This window comes from Crocuta crocuta, unplaced genomic scaffold (genome assembly GCF_008692635.1).
Source record: "Crocuta crocuta isolate KB4526 unplaced genomic scaffold, BGI_CrCroc_1.0 scaffold25, whole genome shotgun sequence".
Lineage (NCBI taxonomy): Eukaryota > Metazoa > Chordata > Mammalia > Carnivora > Hyaenidae > Crocuta > Crocuta crocuta.
The window spans coordinates 19,119,923-19,141,242 of NW_027532015.1; the positions used below are offsets into that span (position 1 = coordinate 19,119,923).

The 21,320-nt window shown below is 38.9% G+C and overlaps 2 protein-coding genes across 2 annotated transcripts in view; one reads left to right on the forward strand and one right to left on the reverse strand.

Annotated features, from left to right (window-relative positions):
* The window catches only part of MED23 (mediator complex subunit 23), a 44,885-nt gene extending 37,134 nt beyond the window's left edge, over nucleotides 1–7,751 (forward strand). Inside the window, exons 26-29 of the mRNA XM_077775974.1 lie at nucleotides 2,616–2,830; nucleotides 3,751–3,871; nucleotides 4,647–4,778; nucleotides 6,610–7,751. Of these exons, the coding sequence (XP_077632100.1) occupies nucleotides 2,616–2,830; nucleotides 3,751–3,871; nucleotides 4,647–4,778; nucleotides 6,610–6,777 (636 nt within the window). The 3' untranslated portion in view covers nucleotides 6,778–7,751. The remainder of the gene's footprint in view (nucleotides 1–2,615; nucleotides 2,831–3,750; nucleotides 3,872–4,646; nucleotides 4,779–6,609) is intronic.
* Nucleotides 7,752–9,687: 1,936 nt separating this feature from the next.
* On the reverse strand, nucleotides 9,688–20,998 carry ARG1 (arginase 1). The gene is made up of 8 exons (XM_077776061.1): nucleotides 20,893–20,998; nucleotides 17,321–17,393; nucleotides 14,799–14,973; nucleotides 12,570–12,729; nucleotides 11,261–11,355; nucleotides 10,833–10,937; nucleotides 10,490–10,626; nucleotides 9,688–10,268 (listed from the first exon to the last, which is right to left on the reverse strand). Exons 1-8 carry the CDS (start codon nucleotides 20,947–20,949, stop codon nucleotides 10,102–10,104), a joined length of 969 nt encoding a protein of 322 aa, XP_077632187.1. The 5' UTR covers nucleotides 20,950–20,998; the 3' UTR covers nucleotides 9,688–10,101.
* Nucleotides 20,999–21,320: the final 322 nt, after the last annotated feature.

The following is a 21,320-nucleotide window of genomic DNA, read 5'->3' on the forward strand; positions in this document are numbered from 1 at the left end:
TCTCTAAAATCTGTTCATTCTTTGCCAGCTCAGGTCCTGCTTTTTCAATGAATCCTTCCTGGACCTCCCCTCATGTGAACTCTCTCTTCTATGACCTCACATGTGTCTATTTAGCACTATATAGTTATCTATTGTGATATCTTTCAGTGTCAACAACATCATCTGACTGTGCTCTCCAGACTTGCTTGATTATGCTCCTCTATGAATCAATCATTTTTTCCTTGCACACCTCCAAAATACCTATATATGTATTTTTTTTTCTGGAAACACAGGATGAAATACATTTTATTTTTTTCCTTAAATAGTTTATTGTCAAGTTGGTTTCCATTATAACACCCAGTGCTTATCTCAACAAGTGCCCTCCTCCATGCCCATCACCCCCCTTCCCCTTTCCCCCACTCCCATCAGCCCTCAGTCTGTTCTCAGCATTCAAGAGTCTCTCATGGTTTGCCTCCCTCCCTCTCCTCGACTGTTTTTCCCCTTCTTCTCCCCCATGGTCCTCCGTTAAGTTCCTCCTAATCCACCTATATGTGCCAACATATGGTATCTGTCCTTCTCTGCCTGACTTATTTCGCTCAGCATAACACCCTCAAGGTCCATTCATGTTGCTACACATGGCCAGATTTCATTCTTTCTCATTGGCATTGTATAGATAAACCACATCTTGAGCCATTCGTCAGTTGGTGGACACTTAGGCTCTTTCCATGTTTTGGCTATTGTGGAGAGTGCTGCTATGAACATTGGGGTCCATGTGCTCCTATGCATCAGCATTCCTATATCCCTTGGGTAAATTCCTAGCAGTGCTATTGCTGGGTCATAGGGGAGTTCTATTGTTAATTTTTTGAAGAACCTCCACACTGTTTTCCAGAGGGGCTGCACCAGTTTACATTCCCACCAACAGTGTAGGAGGGTGCTCATTTCTCCACATCGTCACCAGCATCTAGAGTCTCTTGATTTGTTCATTTTAGCCACTCTGACTGGCGTGAGGTGGTATCTCAGTGTGGTTTTGATTTGTATTTCCTTGATGATGAGGGACGCTGAGCATCGTTTCATGTGTCTGTTGGCCATCTGGATGTCCTCTTTGGAGAAGTGTCTGTTTATGTCTTCTGCCCATTTTTTCACTATGTTATTTATTTTTCAGGTGTGGAGTTTGGTGAGTTCCTTATAGATTTTGGATACTAGCCCTTCATCTGATATGTTATTTGTAACTATCTTTTCCCATTCCGTCAGTTTGCCCATTAGTTTTATGGATTGTTTCCTTTGCCGTGCAGAAGCTTTTTATCTTGATGAGGTCCCAATAGTTCATTTTTGCTCTTGATTCCCTTGCCTTTGGGGATGAGTCAAGGGAGAAATTGCTGTGGTTGAGGTCAAGGAGGTTGTTTCCTGCTTTCTCCTCTAGGGTTTTGATGATTCCTGTTTCACATTCAGGTCCTTTATACATTTTGAGTTTATTTTTGTGTATGGTGTGAGAAAATTATCTAGTTTCATTCTTCTGCATGTTGTTGTCCAGTTCAACAACAGCACCGTCTGTTAAAGAGGCTGTCTTTTCTCCATTGGATACTCTTTCCCGCTTTGTCAAAGATTAGTTGGCTATACATTTGTGGGTCTAATTCTGAGTTCTCTATTCTATTCCATTGGTCTGTGTTCTGTTTTTTGTGCCAATAGCTTACTGTCTTGATGATGACAGCTTTGTAGTAGAGACTAAAGTCTGGGATTATAGGGGCGCCTGGGTGGCTCAGTCAGTTGAGCTTCCGACTTCAGCTCAGGTCACGATCTCACAGTTCATGGGTTCGAGCCCCGCGTCGGGCTCTGTGCTGACTGCCAGCTCAGAGCCTGGAGCCTGTTTCAGATTCTGTGTCTCCCTCTCTCTCTGACCCTCCCCTGCTCACGCTATCTCTCTCAATCTCTCTCTCAAAAATAAATAAAACATGGGGCACCTGGGTGACTTAGTCGGTTGAGCGTCCAACTTCAGCTCAGGTCATGATCTCACGGTTTGTGGGTTTGAGCCCCGCGTCAGGCTCTGTGCCAACAACTAGCTCAGAGCCTGGAGCCTGCTTCAGAGTCTGTGTCTCCCTCTCTGTCTGCCCCTCCCCAGCTCATGCTCTGTCTCTCTCTGTCTCTCAGAAATAAATGTTAAATAAGTAAATAAAAAATTTAAAAAACTTTAAAAAATAAAGATAAAAAAATAAAGTCTGGGATTGTGATGTCTCCTATTTTGGTTTTCTTCTTCAATATTACTTTGGCTATTTGGGGTCTTTTGTAGTTCCATACAAATTTTAGGATAGCTTTATTTATTTGTGAGTTATATACGTGTACCAGTGTTGTCTGTATAATAGGTATTAGTAAGGGTGATTTACTCTACACTAATATCAAGAACTAGCCCTCTACTTCACAGACACTTATCTCCATGTTCTTATTAACTATATTTGACTTACTGTGAAGCCACTCACTTTTGCTTTCAGAATCTCCATTACACAAAAACACAAACTATATACATAAAAAATTTTAAAGAATGAGAATGTGCCATTATGTTAGGCTTTGGGGTAGAATATTAGAAATGGGGTGAAATACTGGATAAGTGATATTTTTCATCAGGCTTTCCTCTCATTTTAAAGGAGCCATATTGGATTGTCCTTCATGATCGAATTGTCAGTGTCATCAGCAGTCCAAGCTTGACATCTGAGTCAGAGTGGGTTGGCTATCCATTCCGCCTCTTTGATTTCACCGCTTGTCATCAGTCCTACTCGGAGATGAGCTGCAGCTATACATTAGCTCTTGCGCATGCTGTGTGGCACCATTCCAGCATTGGGCAGCTTTCTCTCATTCCCAAGTAGGTATTATGATTTCTTAAATAAATGGGACTTTTTTCATTTTGGGTGTTTGTAACTCATTTACACATGGAGGTATGCATCTCATTCAGTAGAACAACTTGCAAAGTGAATTTTAATTACATAGAGTTTCCAAATAATGAGAAAGTTCTTTTATTTCAGAATTGTTTGTAAAAATTGTATATGCAAGAAATAATCTAGTTTTCCATTATAGTTTCAAGAAATTTGATCAAATGCATGCTTTTTCCAGAATATATCCCACAAGTTGTATTTGAACTGAATAGCTCATATTAGCCTATTTTCTGATTATTTTTCTTAACTGTAAGGTTGGTTTTAAAAATTCAAATTTCTTGAGAATGTCATTTATATTAGATTGGCTATTCTCTTTTTATTTCAAATACAGGTGTTTCCTACTATTCAAAAGTAGAACATTGCTGTGAAACCTTCTGTAAGCCAAAATGGCATAAAGTGAAACGTATCCCACTCTTTCTAAAAGTTATGTGACACCACGTCACTTTGATGGAAGACCTACATTAGTACCTATTTTTGCTAACTAAAAGGTGACCGAAGAGAATTTTTGCTTTTACAAAAAAGCCATTGCTGTAATAATGTGGGTCTTTTGTAAGAGCAATGTGGTGTAACACCAACTTCCAGAAAGCAGACAGGAGCCGAGGGGTACCTGTGATTCCCCTTCTGTCATTCAGCAATCGTACTGTTGAGAATGGCTCCTAAATCTGAAGTAATTTATTTTGATAATCAAATGAAAATAATAGCTTTTGAGAAATGTAAGATTAATTAGAAAAAGAAATTTTAAAAAGATTGCAAAGTTTACAAATGCCTGGGTAGGCTGTATCAACAAAGTTCAAATAATTTGACTGATTTAAAATCACAAGAAATTTTTATTTTAATCTTCGAATTTTAGGTTTCTCACTGAAGTCCTTCTTCCTATAGTGAAAACTGAATTCCAGTTGCTTTATGTGTACCATCTTGTGGGACCATTTTTACAAAGATTTCAGCAAGAGAGAACTCGATGTATGATAGAGGTAAAATATAATCTGGGTTTTCTGTGATAAGATTAAGTCCTAAAAGATCTATGTAAGTTTCTTCCCCAGTGTTTTCCAACCTGCATATTGTAACCATTAGTAGTGAAATTAGTTTAATAGACTCTAAAAGGAATTTTAGAGGATTTAGTGTGCCTGTAGCTTGGCATGCCTGTAATGAGTTTGGTGTGGGATGTATTGAATTGGATATGCAGGGCAAATAACTATTATCAGATTTGAGAAGAAAGTTAAGAATGGAGAAGTGCATTTGAGAGCCTGCACTATAGTGCAGGAGAATTGATTAAAATCATAATGGATTAAGTCAGTCACCTCTAACAAGAGTATAGAGAAAAAAAAAAGAAAAAGAGTATAGAGAAAAGAAAATGAGACAGGAATAGAACCCTAAAGTATGACCCACCAGATGGAACTAAGAAGGTACAATCTGAAGTATCTCTGAGACTGTGGTTGTCTTAAACATTGAGAAGTGGTCTCTACAAAGGAGATCATCTACCTCTTAATTTTAAGCGACATTACTGAATTATGAAGAGAAACTGCGTTTAAGCCCTATTAGGGGGGAGTTTTATAGCACTCTGGATTCCATTATTAATGCAGACCATATCATATGCTCTATACACATAGAGGTTTGTATGATCAGCGACAGTTCTTCAACAAATGTGTTATCCCTCTGTGTTTGTCTTATAATGGAGTCCAACTGCATCATTCTAAACTACTGAATATTTTTGCCCACTTAAATAATTTTATATTATTTGTTAAATAGATTGGTGTGGCATTTTATGACATGTTGCTGAATGTAGACCAATGTAGTGCTCATTTAAATTACATGGATCCCATCTGTGACTTCCTGTATCATATGAAGTATATGTTTACTGGTGACAGCGTAAAAGAACAAGTAAGTTAACTTTATCTTTTAATGATGTTTAGTTTAGAAAACTTGAATATGTGATGATACACTTTTGTTTGAGTATTTTTACTGTTTTTCTTTTAAGGGGAAAAGGTTGATATTGTTAGATCTTTGTAGGCTATATGAGCACGTTATTCTGCATGTGTAATTAAAGTAATGGTGAATACATGTTATAATTTCTCAAACCTTCCCCCCCTTGGTATTTGTAGCAGGACATCTGAAAAAGACCTAGGTGGTTGATTAATAGTAATCTCAATAGAAAGAAACAGTACAGTATGACTACGTTTTAAAAAGACCAAAGAGGTGCAGTGTAAAGAGTGAAGTAGGTCCTGCTTTTCCACAACGTGATTAGGATACACTCTTGGGGACATTAGACATATTGCAGCGTGACTAGAAGCCTGAAGCCAGGAGGATCGCGAGAATCATTCATAAAGGGTATTTAAAGGAAATGGAGGTACTTAACTTGAATTTTCAAAGTCCCAGGGAATTGTTCGTGTTCTCACTATTTGGAAGATTGCCATTTGGAATACACATTAGATTTGTTCTGTGTCACTTCAAAAGGCATATAAACTCCAGTGAAGTTAAAGGGAAGCATGTTCTGACTCAACATCTAAAGAGCTACTTCCTAGTGAAGTCATTGGAAAGTGGAAAGGATGTCCTTGAATCATAACTGAGTTTCCTTATCTGTAGAAAACAGAATCTTGACTCTCTTAGAGGATGGAGGTAGGGCAGATAGGTGAAGTTAGGTGAACTCCTCTCCATCCCTTAATGTTATTTCTTCCTCTGGTAGGAAAGGAAGGTAGGTTGATATATAAACACATGAAGCCTACTAGCCTACTGGCTTGTTTCCTTGGACCTAGGGACATGGGCTGGGGAGGATATTGATTTCTTTATGCCTCAGCAAGATTATCAAGAAGATTTGAGTGGGAACCAATACAGAAATGTTTTATTTAGCATATCCTTTATATGTAGACCTGAAAAAAAAATATATATGGGACACCAGGGAATACAGAAAGGAAAAATAATTAATGTGACTGATCTTTCCTGGTAAGGTCAAAGAGCATTTGAATAAAGCTAAGAAAGCCATGGAACTGCTTGGTATTTTTACTTCTAAGTAAAAGTAGATTTTTTTTTTTTTTTTTAGTTTATTGATTTATTTTGAGAGAGGGTGTGAGCAGGGGAGGGACAGAGAGAGGGAAAGAGAGACAATGCCAAGTAGGACCCATGCTGTCAGCTCAGAGCCCAGTGGTGGGGCTTGATCCCACAACCCGTGAGATCATGACCTGAGCTGAAACCAAAGTTGGATGCCCCTAAGTAAAAGCAGACATAATATTATTTTGTTTCAATACCAAGTACTAATCAAAACCAAAAAATTAGCTGTGTTGATAAATGTTAGAAGTTATTCAATGAACTTCAAAATGTAATCCTGCTTCATACTTCTGTGATGGTAGCATTTTTAAAGGATGAAGAACTGGTTGAATACGTAAAATTTCCAGTGTAAACTATACTAGCTTTTGACAGTGGGATGACTGGCTGGCTAGGTACGTGGGTATGTTTCTGTAAGCGTATGCATGGATACACATATGCACATACACATATATACACATAGATAATGTGGGGGGAGAATGCATTTTTTTTTCCTCATGTAAGAGAGAAATAATTTTATTTGCTTTTGTTAAAACAAAACACGTAAGAAACTTCTCGTGCAGCCCACTCCACTCCCTAGTGTATCATCTCCAGATATGCAGAAGTCACTTCTTTAAAGGTGGGAAATTGAAGTTCTCTGGTGCAAATATTTTTTAATGTCTTTATTTCTTAGGTAGAGAAGATTATCTGTAACTTAAAACCAGCTTTAAAACTCCGTCTTCGATTCATCACACACATCAGCAAGATGGAACCGACGGCAGTGGCCCCACAAGCCATAAGCAGTGGGTCTCCAGCACCTCAGTCTAATCAGGTGCCGGTGTCCTTACCAGTGACTCAGTGAGGCCATGGTGCGCCGCGATGAGAAGGACACACCTCTGTCTTTGCAAGTGGACTCAAATCTATTAAATCTGAACACGATCATGCTGCGTAGAGATACAGTAGAAGCAGTGATGTTCAGGTTGTTTTATTTTGATTCAAATGATGAATCTGTTGATACTTTATAACTCCCATCTCCCTACCTGTATTTTTGTCTCTAAGAGATAAAGGAAGCTACATGTTGCTCATATCCATAACAATTTATTGGCGCTACCTAGGAATACTGAGGTATCTACGATCAAATGGCTTTTACTAGATACTTTCAATCTTTCCTATCTAGCCCCTGGTTTTATTTTTAATTTTTATTATTAATGACTTCAGCCTTCAAATACATTGTTTTAAAGGCAACACACATGTAAAATAGTTACTACAAATCATTTTATACATCAATCTCTTTCGGCTTATCTTTGGGATAGATTTTTGTCAAGTAAAGAACTCTAGACTTCATTGCATTGCAGGAGGAAACATAGTTTCCTATTCTTTTAAACATGGCTTAGCATTTTTACCATAGATTTCCAAAGAAATGGGCTAACATTTCTATTAAGGCAGATTGGCAAGTTTGTGCTTTTGCTGTGGACCTGAACTTACTGTACGAAATGAGTTTTGAAGCCATGTAAGAAAATAACACAGAAAGGCATAAACTTAATAAAATAATACTTAAATGGTAATTCTCCAATCTCTTTCTAAAAGTAAATTAATTGCTTTTCCAGGTTGACACTCTCACCTGGTCAATGATGTGATTCTTTAAATTTTTATAATACTGAAATTTTTAAGTATTTGTATTTTTAATTATAGCATACATTTTGGTTCTTTATGGTTTATCAGATTTTAAGAGGCAAACTGTTAATTTGGGAGAGTGGGGCAATGGCGTTAAGATTGTGAGACTTGAAAATAATTATAAAATCTGTTGACTGAATAAACTGTCTGATTAAATACTCAGTCGGAACGAGTGTCTGCTGTGTTCCATGCAGTGTACTGGCTAGGTTGTAACAAGAGAACTGGACTCTGTCTGCGGGTGGTGCACTACAGTTGGCGACTGACAGTGACCTTGCAATTAAGAGCTCCTGATATATATTTTTTAAAGAATCAGAAATGTGACCAACTGTATTTTAGATTTTTATTTCTGAATACATTTCTCTTAGATCTTTATCTTCCTTGTGGTTCATATTATTGTAATCACTAAATCTTTATTTGCCACGCAAGTCTGGCTTAAAATGTATATGATGGTATAAATAATTTTTCTAGACTAATAATTTTCTTAAAATTCTCCAGAAATTTTATACTAGAAATGATTTTAAGTATTTCTTTTGACATAGTTACACTATATTCTTGCTGAGTTGAAGAATATACTGCTTTGAGATACTAGAATGGGAATAATTGTGACACTGGTATTATACAAACAGAATAAATCAGCATGACTGTCTCAAGGACAAATACATTCGAGTCAGTTTATTAAAAATTCCATTTTTTCCTCTCTAGCTAAAGATAGGGGGATATGATTTTCCCAAAATAGGTTTTTAAAAGAATTGTTAATCAGAGACATTAGAAGAAGATGGAAGCTTTATTTGGGTTTAGAATGTACCTGAGGGAAAAACAACGCCTTTATATTCATTGTATCCTCAAAGTTTTTCTTTCTGAAAATTATTAGTAATTTAGAGTGGCTCTGTCCCATAGGGCTTTCTGCAGTGCTGGAAATATTCTGCATCTGTGCTGTGCAGTGGAGTCAGAAGGTCCATGTGCCTACTGAGCACCTGAAGTATGGAGCTGAACTTTTAATTTTATGAAGCTTTAGGTAATTTAAATAACCCCATGTGGCTATTGTGTTCAACAGTATACTTTACAGTAAGATCTATCATAATTGCTCTTACCTAAAAGTAATTCAGTAAAATATGTATCTGACAGTTTATAGTGTCAACAGTTAGGTTTAAAATTCTGGGTTGCATATGAAAAATCAGATGCTAGAGGCTCTTTAACACATAGCTGTTACAACAACAGTAATAAAAATCCTTTCACGGGACCTACCTGCCTCATAACAGAGTCCACTTGAGTTCTTTATAAGCTGGAGAGAATGGGAAGGGTTTGCTTCCCTGGTTTTGATTATACACATGACCCTTGAACAACACAGGGGTATGGGGTGCTGACCCCCTCACATAGTCGAAAATTTATAACTTCTGACTTCCCAAAAGCTTAACCACTGATAGTCTGCTGTTGATTAGAAACCTTACTCATAATATTAGCAGTCAATTAACACACATTTTGTCTGTTATGTATATAATGTACTGTACTCTTAAAGCTAGAGAGAAGAAAATGTTATTCAGAAAATCATAAAGACAAGAAAATATATTTCCAGTACTGTATATATCAAAAAAAATCATGTATAAGTGGACCCATGCAGTTCAAACCCACGTAGTTCAAGGGTCAGCTGTAGTTTACTCTTATTTTTTCTAATTCTCTCACTATATTCCATAGCCAAGATGAGTTTTCAGGGTGTTTAAGGATTTCAGCTAATGAGATACACTCTAATTGGAGTGAGTAAAGTTGCGAGTGTTGGAAGCCACAGATCATTTTAGGTGAAATTCCTATCTGAATTAGATCTCAGAAACAAATAGCAATTTGACTTCTTTTTTCTACCACCAGAGAGCCTACCTGAATAGAAGCCTTGCTTAAAATATAAACCAATACCATGTCTGAGGTTTACAAAAGTAAAACATGATCATCGAACATTTTGATGATCATCATTACCCATTTTACAGTTGAAGAAACCAGAGCCAGATTTTCATGTCACCAGGCTTACAGAATTTTGAGGATGATGATTTCACTGTGGCTTTGTAAATCCTGGGTAATTCCATGTATTTAGAAACATGTAGACATGAGAGAACCTCAATATAGAGAGTTTATTATAAAAATCACATCTTTTGAACAACATAAGAATATGATCCCTTTCAGGAGGGTGGCTTTATCTGCTGACATCAAGGAGTCTCATTCTACATATGTGTGTGTGTTTTTAATGCCAGCAAATTTTATTTGGAAGTTAAGGTATCCTTCTCCAAGAATGTCTTTTGCCAAAATGGGAAATAGAAATTTTTCAATTTCACAAAAGTTAGAATTCCAAATCTTCAATTTATACCAGAGAGAATTGATAGTTTATACTGATTGTAATAATATTTGCCAAGGCAGAAGATTTTTCAGAAAGATCAAATCATTGGGGCGATAAATGTAAGCTTAAGTAAATTATTAGATTGGCTATTTATGACATTAGCTGTGAGAGTTTTACATGGCACTTCCACATTTACTTAGGTGGGTTAAGGTAGTCAATAGGCTTATGATTACCCTCCCGAGCAACTCCAAAGCAAGCCAAGGTTACTGCTACTGCTGTGTTCACTGTTCGAGTTACTTCTTCTGGTGTCTTCCCCAGAGATGGGTTCACTTCCATTATATCTAATCCTGAGAGTAGCCCTGTAACAACAAATGAAAATAATGTAATTTGTTAAGTAGTTGACATTTTTAATTCAGTACCCTGACTTGAAATGTTATCCAGGAGTCTGAAGAAGTGGGGATTCCATCATGTGAAGGGCATTCTGGAAGTGTCCAGTGGGCCTTGACTTTCAGATCAGGGGGTATAAATCTATATTGGCCATGTGTATACTTGCTTCTTATTCACCCCAATTTTGACCTACCTGTTTTATAAATTTCTTCTGTAATGTAGAGACCTTCTCTATAAGTCAGACCTCCTGGAACTGGTGTGCCCGTAGCTGGTGTGAAGGATGGGTCCAGTCCATCAACGTCAAAGCTCAGATGAATTGGCCTTTTCTTTCTTTTAAGAGGTGGGAGGGAAACTCAGTTTAAAATTAGCAGTTTAATATGTAGTACATAAATATAGTTCTTGCCTTGCTTTATCAAAAGTAACAACCCAGTGAAGTTCCATGATTTTATAGAAAGTCTTTGTTAATAACTTACATAGATCGACATCAGTAGTAAGTCCTGTTAGTAACATTTACGTTACACACACAAGGATCATACCTTCCTAGTAGGTAGCTGAGTGCTTCTTCCATCACCTTGCCAATTCCCAGCTTATCCACTTCAGTCATAGAAAAATATTTAATACCCAGAGTTTTCAAAATGTAGCTACAAAAAAGGAGATATTAATATAACCTACAATTAATAATGAGTCTAGCTCTCTGCACTATCGTTTCCTTTTAAAGAAAAGGTCATCATGGTATGATACATGAAATATTTTAAGTTCTGCAACCTATACATATATATCAATGTATTTTTAACAGCAAGTCAATATAAAACTCACCTGATTTATATACATAAATATTTATATGGATACATAGATATCAATATATATACTTGGTGCTTAAAACACTTTTTTTGTCACAGGTTTGACCAGCATGCATGCAAAGTGGAGAAAGTGAAGGTAAATCACGTCAAGGAATTAAACTTACTGTTCCCCAGGGTCCACGTCTCTCAGGCCAATATACACAATATCTTTGGCAGATATACAGGGAGTTACCCAGGAGAATCCTGGTACATCAGGGATCTACAATTGCAATGTTTCCACACAGTTATCATATATGATTATTGAGCAGATCTTACATTAGAAGCTCAGGGCACTTACTGGACTGCATACATCTTACATTTTGAACATAAATTTTGAGGAAGTCATTAAAAGACAATATAAAACTCAGAAGAGAATGCCTGCCTCCCCTTGTGATGCTCTAGATTGCTTTGACCTTACCCACTCTCACCCAGTGGCCCAGACCTGAACTGAATCATTTGTCAGCATTTACCTGCTCTGTGCCCCATGCCACTGGGCCCTATTTTCCCAAAACTCTGCTATAAAGAAATCAGTGTGCTTTCATTACTTTCGTAGCTCCCTTCTTTCTCTCATGAGTAAGGACTTAAACCCAGAGGTTGGCTTAGAGTGACTGGGGGAATTTTCGGGCGGCCCTTTGGTTGTTTTCCAAACGTCCCAGAACCAGGGATGGGTGTTCCCCTGCAAGTCTGTAAACTTCTCACTTGGTCATCAGTTCTGAGCATTTAACAAGGGGATTTGCATCCCCAAGGATCATCATAAAGACTGACATACTATGCCTATATCAATAATTGTTTTATTGATACGCTACCGAATATCAATGAAATTTATGAACCACAATGTTAAATCTTAATCTAGAATGTCATTTCACATCCATTAGAAAAGAAGTTTCTAGGAAACGAGGAGGTAGTTCTTCCTTCTATGATGTAGATAGGAACTTCTCACGGTAAAGGTGTTAAATAATAAGCCATTGTAATCCACATTTTAAAACTCTACTTTTGAAAGTTCCCATGAGGCAAGGGAACACTTGGTAAGAATGAGATGCTGTGTGGCATGTAGTAGAAAAACGTAGGTTACTGGAGACCAGTTTTGGCCCTTGCCTTGCTCTGTACTTGGCATGTGATCTTGAGAAAGTTATAACCTCCAAACCTCTGCTAACTTGCTTACAAAGGATTACCCTCTGCCCCACCTACTAAGAAGGGTAGTTTAAAAATCAGAAGGGAAGATATATGTAAAGTCAGTTTGCAAACTATCACGTAAGGTAGAGGCACAGAGACTCACTACCTTTATCCACCACCCCTTTGCTTTTTGACTGCTGACAAAATGGTTTGACGTCACACCCCAAATCAGATAGCGCAAGGTTCTTCCTTCCCTTCCAGCTCCTGAACTTCTGCTAAAGAGATGATTCTTTTGTAATCGAGTACCAAGCAGCCTTTTACCTTTCCTTTTAGTTCCTTCAGGAGGAAAGACACAGGTTGTCCGTGCAAGTTCCCACTTGTGGTTGTCAGTGGAGTGTTGATATCAGTGTGAGCATCCACCCAAATGACACAGAGGTCTGGGTGGACCCTGGCGTGGCCAGAGATACTTCCGATAGCCATACTACACAGGAAAGAAAGTTTGTGTAAACCTCAGGTTTGCAGTTTATTACATCCATCATATTATTAACTCAGTGCTCTCACTTCGTTTTCCTTTAAGTCAAAATGGCTGGTATTTCTGACAGATATTTAATTGGAGATGCCAATTATAACATAAGAGAAAGCATGGCTTATGTTTAATTGCTAACAAGTTATGTTTGCATCAATGGTCTTGCTAAAAAACTTGTGATTTGGGGAGGGGGAACCACCTCCTAATAAAATTGCAAATTATTATTTTATCCAAAAAATTAAGTCTGTATGAAAACACTAATCACACAAATTCCTTAGCATGAGGCACTATTTAATACTCAATATTACATCAGGCTAATTTTCTGTACTGTTGTCTCTCTTGGTAAATACTTCATTCTCTCAAGTGAATTACCACAGAATCCTTCCATTTTTTCTAAAATCCAATTATTTTACAATTGGAGAGTATCACTTGGAAATCCTTGTATCCACTTCAGCCGGGATATTTGAGTGCTTACACGCTGTTCAATGCTCATATCCTCTGCTTCAACTTTCTACTCTCCCACCATACATTTAAAGACCCACTCTTAGCCCCCTCCAGAACTCTCAAAGTTCACTCCAAGCTCCAGAAAATTTGCTGGACTGGAAGAGCTAAGTAATGTCTTACATAAAAGTTCAGAGATAGAATTTGCCACACAGCACCCATGTTCTCCCACCTGCAGATGGTCACGTTATCATTCAGAGAATTGTGAACTTGTAGATGTTCAACGTGGAAGCAATCTGCCTTGAAGTTCGGGTATTGATCATTCAGCCTGATGTTTGATTGCCCTTCAGATTTCTTGTCTTGTGGCTATTTGCCCTCTTAAATCTCCACTTAACCAAGTTTTCTACTTAAAAAAGAAAGCGAGCCCTAGTTTCTCAACTGAGTTTTAGAGGAAGACAAGGAGCTGAAGTGATTGACTCTTCCACCAAGAACCGTTGTAACATTTGTACTTTCTAATCTGATCAGACTTCTGATAATGTATCCAGGGACCTTGACAGCAGACATTAAAAAGGCTCATGCACAAAAATGATTTTTGCCACATTTATAATCGTGAAAATTACCTGAATATCTGACAATATGGATATGTATAGTGACTTAATACCTTGATGAAAAATTATGCAACAGTAAAAATTATGCTTACCTCTATCACGAAGTAACATAAGGAAATTAGTACTTTAGATTCAGTACAATGTATAGGATAACACACACACAATTATTAAGCAAAAAGCAGGTACAATGAAAACAGTATGGCAGGAAAGAAAAAAGCCAGAACTTTAATTTCATTTGAAATGGTTGTTAGAAAACTAAAATTACTACTATTTTATTTACATGTGTGCATCTCTCAAGAATTTGAAATTACTACTTTTATAATGGGAAACACACTTTTAAATGTTGACTTAAATACGTTGTTCCTAGTATCCTATTATTGTATCAAGTACAATAAGCTGGCTGTGAACTTCTTCATCCTTATTTAGGAATGTAAGTTTGTGCTGAATAATTTACTGAAATCCTTTCCTGCCATATATTTTCTGCTGTAATAAACATACTGCAAGACTTCTAATAGAGGTAAGTCTATGTTTCCAAAAGAAAAGAGTAACCGGGGCGCCTGGGTGGCTTAGTCGGTTAAGCGTCCGACTTTCGCTTAGGTCATGATCTCGCAGTTCATGGGTTCGAGCCCCGCGTCGGGCTCTGTGCTGACCGCCAGATCGGAGCCTGGAGCCTGTTTCAGAGTCTATATCTCCCTGTCTCTCTGACCCTCCCCTGCTCACGCGGTCTCTCTCTCTCTCTCTCTGTCTGTCTCTTTCTCCTCTCTCTCCTAGAAATAAATAAAACATTAAAAAAAAAAAAAGAAAAGAGTAACCAATGCAATTAAAAGGAAAAAAAACCCAGAAAATTTGGTGTAAAGTATTGATCAGTGCTTTCCCTTTCATATTTTCTCTCTCCTCATGGTCTTGGTTATCCGCCTCCCCCCCCGCCCCATGCCATTTGTGCCAGACTTCATGGAGAAGAACGTTAAATAAGACCTGTGGTCTCCACCCAGCACCAGGCTGGTCCTTCCATTCTTCTTCACGTCCGCCACCACACCAGCCAGCTGCTCATTAGCTTTTCCCACAGACCTTGGATTCTTCACAATTTCAAAGGGAGGATCATTAGGGACATCAACGAAGGGCAGGTCCCCATAATCTTTCACATCACACTCTATAATTGAAACCAGACGTTTCAGGTTACTACATAAACAAGGATAATGGGACAGTCTGTGTAGGATGATTGCAAATTTACAAAACAGAGCACTTTTATAAGCAAAGAAAGCATCTAGAAGGACTGTAAAAGGTGCAAAGGTAGAATCCGTGTCTACTGTTGCCTGACATCATCATCTCAGCTGTATACTGGGCTCTCGGTCAGTACTTGTGGAATCAATCCAGTTAGGCTGGACACTAAAGTATGACAGTGATCATCTTCTGGTTTGGGCTTAATGAGTGGCCTCGCCGTCTTGATCTCTGTGATGGGCCCTCTCTGCCTCGCTGCTTTCTACCTTTCCAATAAGCATGTCTTGTATTTATAATAAAAAATAGTTTTTTAGAAGAATCTGTGTGTGTGTGTTTATGCCCAGAAGGAAATACACTAGTATTTTCTAAGTTTCTGGATTCTATAATTAACAGTCCTTGGTTTCAATCCAATCTGTCACTTGCTGAAGTAGCTCGGCTCTGTCCTCTGTGCATTGAACCTGCCTCATAGTGGTGGTATCGAAATTCAATAAGCACATGATCAGCGGTGAGCCTTATACTTCAGTGAACTCAGGAAATAAAGGCTTTATTATTATACTTTTATGACAGGGAGCGATTGCAGGCAACCCAAAGTTCCTAAGGACATGGGTGCACTTTCTCGAAAGCCTTACATTAGGCTTCAAGGTACATAGCTTCAGTAAAACTGACATGGGATCAATTTGGTGTTCTGAACTAACTAGTCATTGTACATTGTATTTATTATGTTTGTGCATATCCATGATTCAGTAACACCTTTAGGAGATTTAACTTGATATAAAATCTCACCAATTCATGCCTGTTTACTGAGAGACTAGTCCAATCCATTTACCCAATACTTCCGTTCTCTATCTTCCTCCTTTTTTCAGCTTCATGAGGTATAATTCTTATTTACTAAAATTCACTCGTTTTAAGTGTACAGGTCAATGAGTCCTAGAAATATCTATAGTCTTGTAACCACCACCACCATCCAGATTTAGAACACTTCCTTTATTCCCCCAAATTCCCCCATGCCCCTTGGCAGTCATGCCCTGTGCCCACCCCAAGGCAACTGCTGATCACCTTGCCATTGCTATGCTTTGTCTCTTCTAGAATTCCATAAAGAAGCAATCATACAGTAGGTAGTCTTTTGTGTCTGGTCTCTTTCACTTAGCATGCTGTATTTGAGGTTCATCCATGTTCTTGCCTGTGTCAGTGGTCTGTTCCTTTTTACTGTTGAGTAAAATCCATACTATCTTACAGTATGGATGTACTAGTCATTTATCCACTCACCAGTTGATGGGCATTTTTTTGTTTCCTTTTTTTTTTTTTGGCTATTATAAATAATGCTACTAGAAACATTCAAGTGAAAGTCTTTGTGTGGATGTGTTTTCATTTCTTTTGGGTAAAGACCTAGGAGTAGATTTGATGGATCAAAAGGCAAATGTATGTTTATTGAAGAAACTGCCTAACTGCCTTCCAAGGTGGCTCTATCATACATTCCCACTGAAAGCGCGAGCACTCCAGTTGCCCTGTGTCCTCGCCAATACATCACCAGGATTTTATATACAAAGACAACATCTGCTTTAGCCTGTACTTTTAAACTCTATATCATTTTTCCTTTGCTCATGTATGTGTATGTAAATGTATATGTATATGCATACATATATACACACTAGGCAAACACTAGGTACTGTCGTCATCATCATCTTCTTCTTCGCTCTTTTATTTTCTTTTACAAATAGGGGTCCTCTTGCTAGCAGTGTACTTCCTGCTGCCCCTTTTCATTTGCAATTCCCCTGACTCTCTTACCACCCAGCCAACCCCAGTTCTTGCACACAGATTCTCTTATACAAGAAGAAATTTGGCTGGAAAGACAAAATACCTGAGTGTAGATATTCATCCAACAATATTTATTGAGAATATTTATTGAGTTTGAAAAAAACTGCTTTTTTAAAAAATAGGATATACTTCTGAAGTTATCACTAGTGCTGCAATTCTGTGTGATAAATGTCATTCCATATAAACCCCCTTTCAGCAGAAGCCTGTACCTTCCTTTTTTTTTTGAGAGAGAGAGAGAGAGCACATGAGCGCACAAGTTGGGAGATGGGCAGAGGGGAGGGGGAGGAGAGAGAGACACAGAGAGAGAGAGAATCTTAAGCAGGCTGCACACTCAGCGTGGAGCCCAACTCAGTTCTTGATCCCACATCCCTGGGAGCATGACCTGAGTGAAATCAAGAGTTGGAGCCTAACCAGCTGAGCCACCCAGGTACCCCAGGCTGATCGTCTTTCAAAGGAAAAATTACCTTGTTCTTTAAGTTTCTCAAGCAAGCCAGCCTTTCTCAATACTGTAGGGCCTTCTTCTACGCCTCCTCGTGGCTGAGCAATTAAAAAATAAAATAATTCAGACATGATCAGATGCCCACAATAGAAACTCCTCTCGTTATTTAATCAGTTCAATAGTAACTATCCTTTTTTGAGTACCTACAGAGCAGGAATTTACACCATCTCATTTAATCATCACAGCAAGGCAGACTGAACTAGTCCTGTGTTAAGTATAAGGATCTAGAATCAGAGAGGTTATAGAATTTTCCTACGGGCGCACAGCTAACAAGTGGCAGAACCTTAGTTCACATCTAGGTTCTTTGGATTCCAGAACCTGTGTCTCCTTACCCCACGACAGACACCATGCTATCAACATGGCAAGAATGTATTTTGGGCAAAAGCACTCTGGTAGAGATGAAATCATGAAAAAGAGAGGGCTTCTTTTTGGGGGTAACTCATAGGTTAATAGGGAATTTGTATATTGAACCCCAATTATGGTACTAGGAGTGTTGCTTCCGTGTAGATACAAGATGTCATAAACAACAAAACCAGGCTGCTGCTAGCTCAGCTGGGGACAGAGCGTGGGTCAGGTAAGGCTGCATGCAGTAGGTGACATTTCAACGGCGTCTTGCAACACAAGTAGGTTTTCAGGAAGATGGATGGTGTGGTGGAGAAACTTTGAAAACCCAGGGGAAAACTTGGGTAAAAGCATTAAAAAAAAAAAAAGCAAGCAAGGCAGGGGAGCCCTATGGGCAGGTCCTCATGCAGTGAGTTAGCAAGCTCCTGGAGAGAAAGGAGGCAACAGAAAATCATCACTTGGGAGCTGAATCCACAAAGACCAACCCAGTATTTCAGGTTTTGACCTGCTGAGGCACCATGGACAAGAATCCTCCCTGTGCTGTTTTTACAGCAGAAAAGCGAACACTTCCTCCTTGCAGCACACCCTCTCTGGACTCCTGGCAGAATAGAAGTCTAAACAGACAGTTTTCTTAGGTTTCTCTCTGATTCTAATTTCCAACAAGGCTTTTAGACACAGAACGTTATTTTGCCTTGTCCAATGAGATGTTCCAAAAGACACATTTGTCTATCCCTGGGATTGAGGCTGCGGCACCAAATGAAGCAAATATTTCTACCTAATTCCAGATGACTTACCCTGGCTGCCAGGCAAATCCTCAATGTCAAATTCCTGTTCCTGACATATTTTGCTCCTTTTCTCCATTCCCTTCTTGCATGACCACACCCCTGCCCCCCCATCCCCCACATGCATCCTTCATCAAGCAGATATAATTTCCCTTTCTTTAAACCTCAGTGGAGTGCTGCTTCGCTCAAAGTTTGCCTTTGGTTTTGTATTTACTTGCTTTGTCTTTCCTCCTTATTAGATTTCAGTCCAATGTTCTTTCCACTTGTGGTGCTACATGTTGTAGTATAGGGCTGACGCTTAGTAGGTGCTCACAAATTGTCACCTTGAGAAAACTCCCTGGCCTTTCTATCCTTCCTTTCAAGCTTTGGAATAGTCTTATAGACCCCTTGGTTAACACTATATTTGCTCTAACACAGTGGTTAAATTGCCCAGAGGGATTCTTTCTTTACTCGTTTGATTCAAAGTGCTTCTCACGATTGGTATCTTCTCATTGCTGGGTTTATCTGCCCAGTTTGGACATCACTTTGTTAGCTCTACTGACTCTGAAGCTGGGTCCTGATCCCTAACCGCCCACAAGTATGAAGTCTGCTATGGCTCTACAGGCATCAACTCAAGTCAGGTGCATAGGCTTTGAATCATACAATCCTGTCTAGAACCACACAGTCAAGGCGACCCATTTAGCAAATTATTAAACCTCTCTGAAGCTCAGTGAACTATAAAATAAATATAATACCTCATTTTTTGCCATCACCTCTCATCCCACCCCACACTGCCTTGTGAGGGAGTGAGGCAGGGGATGGAAGCTTTTCTCAGACTCAACGTTCTACTCATCCACCCCTAATCCTCTCCTTTAACTATTTGTCAAACTTCTACCTCTTTTAGGTGAGGAGTGATGCTAATATGTTGGCCACTGTTTCCCTCTATGCAATGGCTTAGTGCAGGAACATCTCTGAGTCCTTACTATAGTGAGACAGTAAGCTTCATTCTCATGAGACCAAGTTTTAATAGGGAAAGAGCTGTAGGGGAAAACAAAAAAAGAAATACCAAGAATGGAAAATGCATTAGGCTGTATTTCAAAATACTATCCCTTTGAAGGGCAATTACTATCAGCATAAGGTCCTCTGCTGAGGTCCAGGGGCCAGAGTCTGCTCAGGCAGTCACCTCCCTCCCCCACTCCCTCCCTTCTGCCTCTCTTCCTTCCTTCTGAAATTTTTGTTTTCCTCCCTCCTTTCCATCCTTTTAGTCAGTTAGTTTAATTCTGTCTTTGTTAAAACCTGCCCCAAGAATAGGTGAGTATATTGTGGGTTTTGCAATTAACCCCAGCACTAGAAGAAACACTTCTATGTCAGCCAAATGTCCCTGTGATCCAGGAGAGGGCTTTGAAAGACGAGGAGGGGAAGTGCTGCAGTATTTACCGACAGTCCAAATGCAGTTTGGGTCTCTCCCCTCTGACCTCTCCCAATCTGTTTTGCAATAAAATGCCGGAGTGCCAAGCTCGAGTTCAAAACTAAGAGGAGTGAAATAGCACTGCCTAGATGGGCAAAGTGACGCGGAAGATCCCACTTGAAATAACAGCAGTGACAACGTATCAGCCCTAGGAGTTTCAATTCACACTTTGTCAGGTTGCCTTTGGTTTTGTTCTTTATTTCCCCCTGTAAGCACAGATGCATACTGAAGTCTAAGGTGTCCGTAATCACATTATATCTGCCAGCAGGAGTGTGCTCAGGCAGAAGAAAAGACGTGTAATGAAATGTTCCTGACATGTGTTGGCAATCTGGGAATTTCATAAATGCACGAGTCTTTTAAATGCTGCCAACTTCCAGTTAGATTTTCTTTTCTTTCCTTTTTCCTCCATGGGAAACAGATACACAAAGGATTCTGCCTAGCCCATGAGCCTAGCCCATGAACTAACACAATTTCACAGAACCAGTAAAGCCCTCAAATAATATGAATCAGTCACAAAGTTGCTTAATAAAGCAATAACATTTAAGTTATGCAAATTACAAGAAGTCTGAAAATTGCTGCCAATCTACGAAATGTCTGTAGACATTAGTACATAATGTAACCACTGTGTTTTAAAATCCTCTGGCCCTCTACATGTGCACTGTAAAACCCAAAGCCACAAGAACATGGAAATCTCAGTGAGTAGCTGTAATACAGAAATAGTCCATTTCCATTCAAATAAAAATATGTTCTCTTAAACAATACGAAGAAAACTTCAGTAGGTTCAAATAGAATGGGCTGAGATGACATTGTGATCGTAATTCTACAATGTTAAAAAGACTTAAAACATATATTTCAGGCCCGGTTGCACCAGGGAACTGAACTAACCAGATGTGGACACCTTACCAATTCTAAAGTCTGAAACTGTGTGATAAATCGCAGTTATTCAAAGCCAGGCTTTTTACTCACCTGGCCCTTTGAGAAAGGCGCTCCGATGATCCCAATGGATTTTGACTTGGAGCTCATGCTCTGCCCCTTCTCTCTGCTGCACCGAGTTCTCCCTCCAGGCACGACTCTCTCCAGCCCTCAGTGACAGAGGACACACATTTTTTTTTCCCCATTTATAACTGTGTTGAATCTGTTTACCTTATTCTAATGAGGTATACTGGCTCCACCCACTGCATCAAAGCATTACAGCCAACCAGAAGCCTTGCCAACCGGAAATTCTTCATACCTGGAATAACCACAAGTCTTTTGAGTCCAGGTCTCTAATTAAGTGAGATTATTCATGTCACCAGGTCATCCCGTTTTACAAAGTCAGCTGGATGACTTGACTCCTTCCTGACCACAACCTTGATTTCCTAATCATGATTATCTTTTCTAATCACAACCAATTA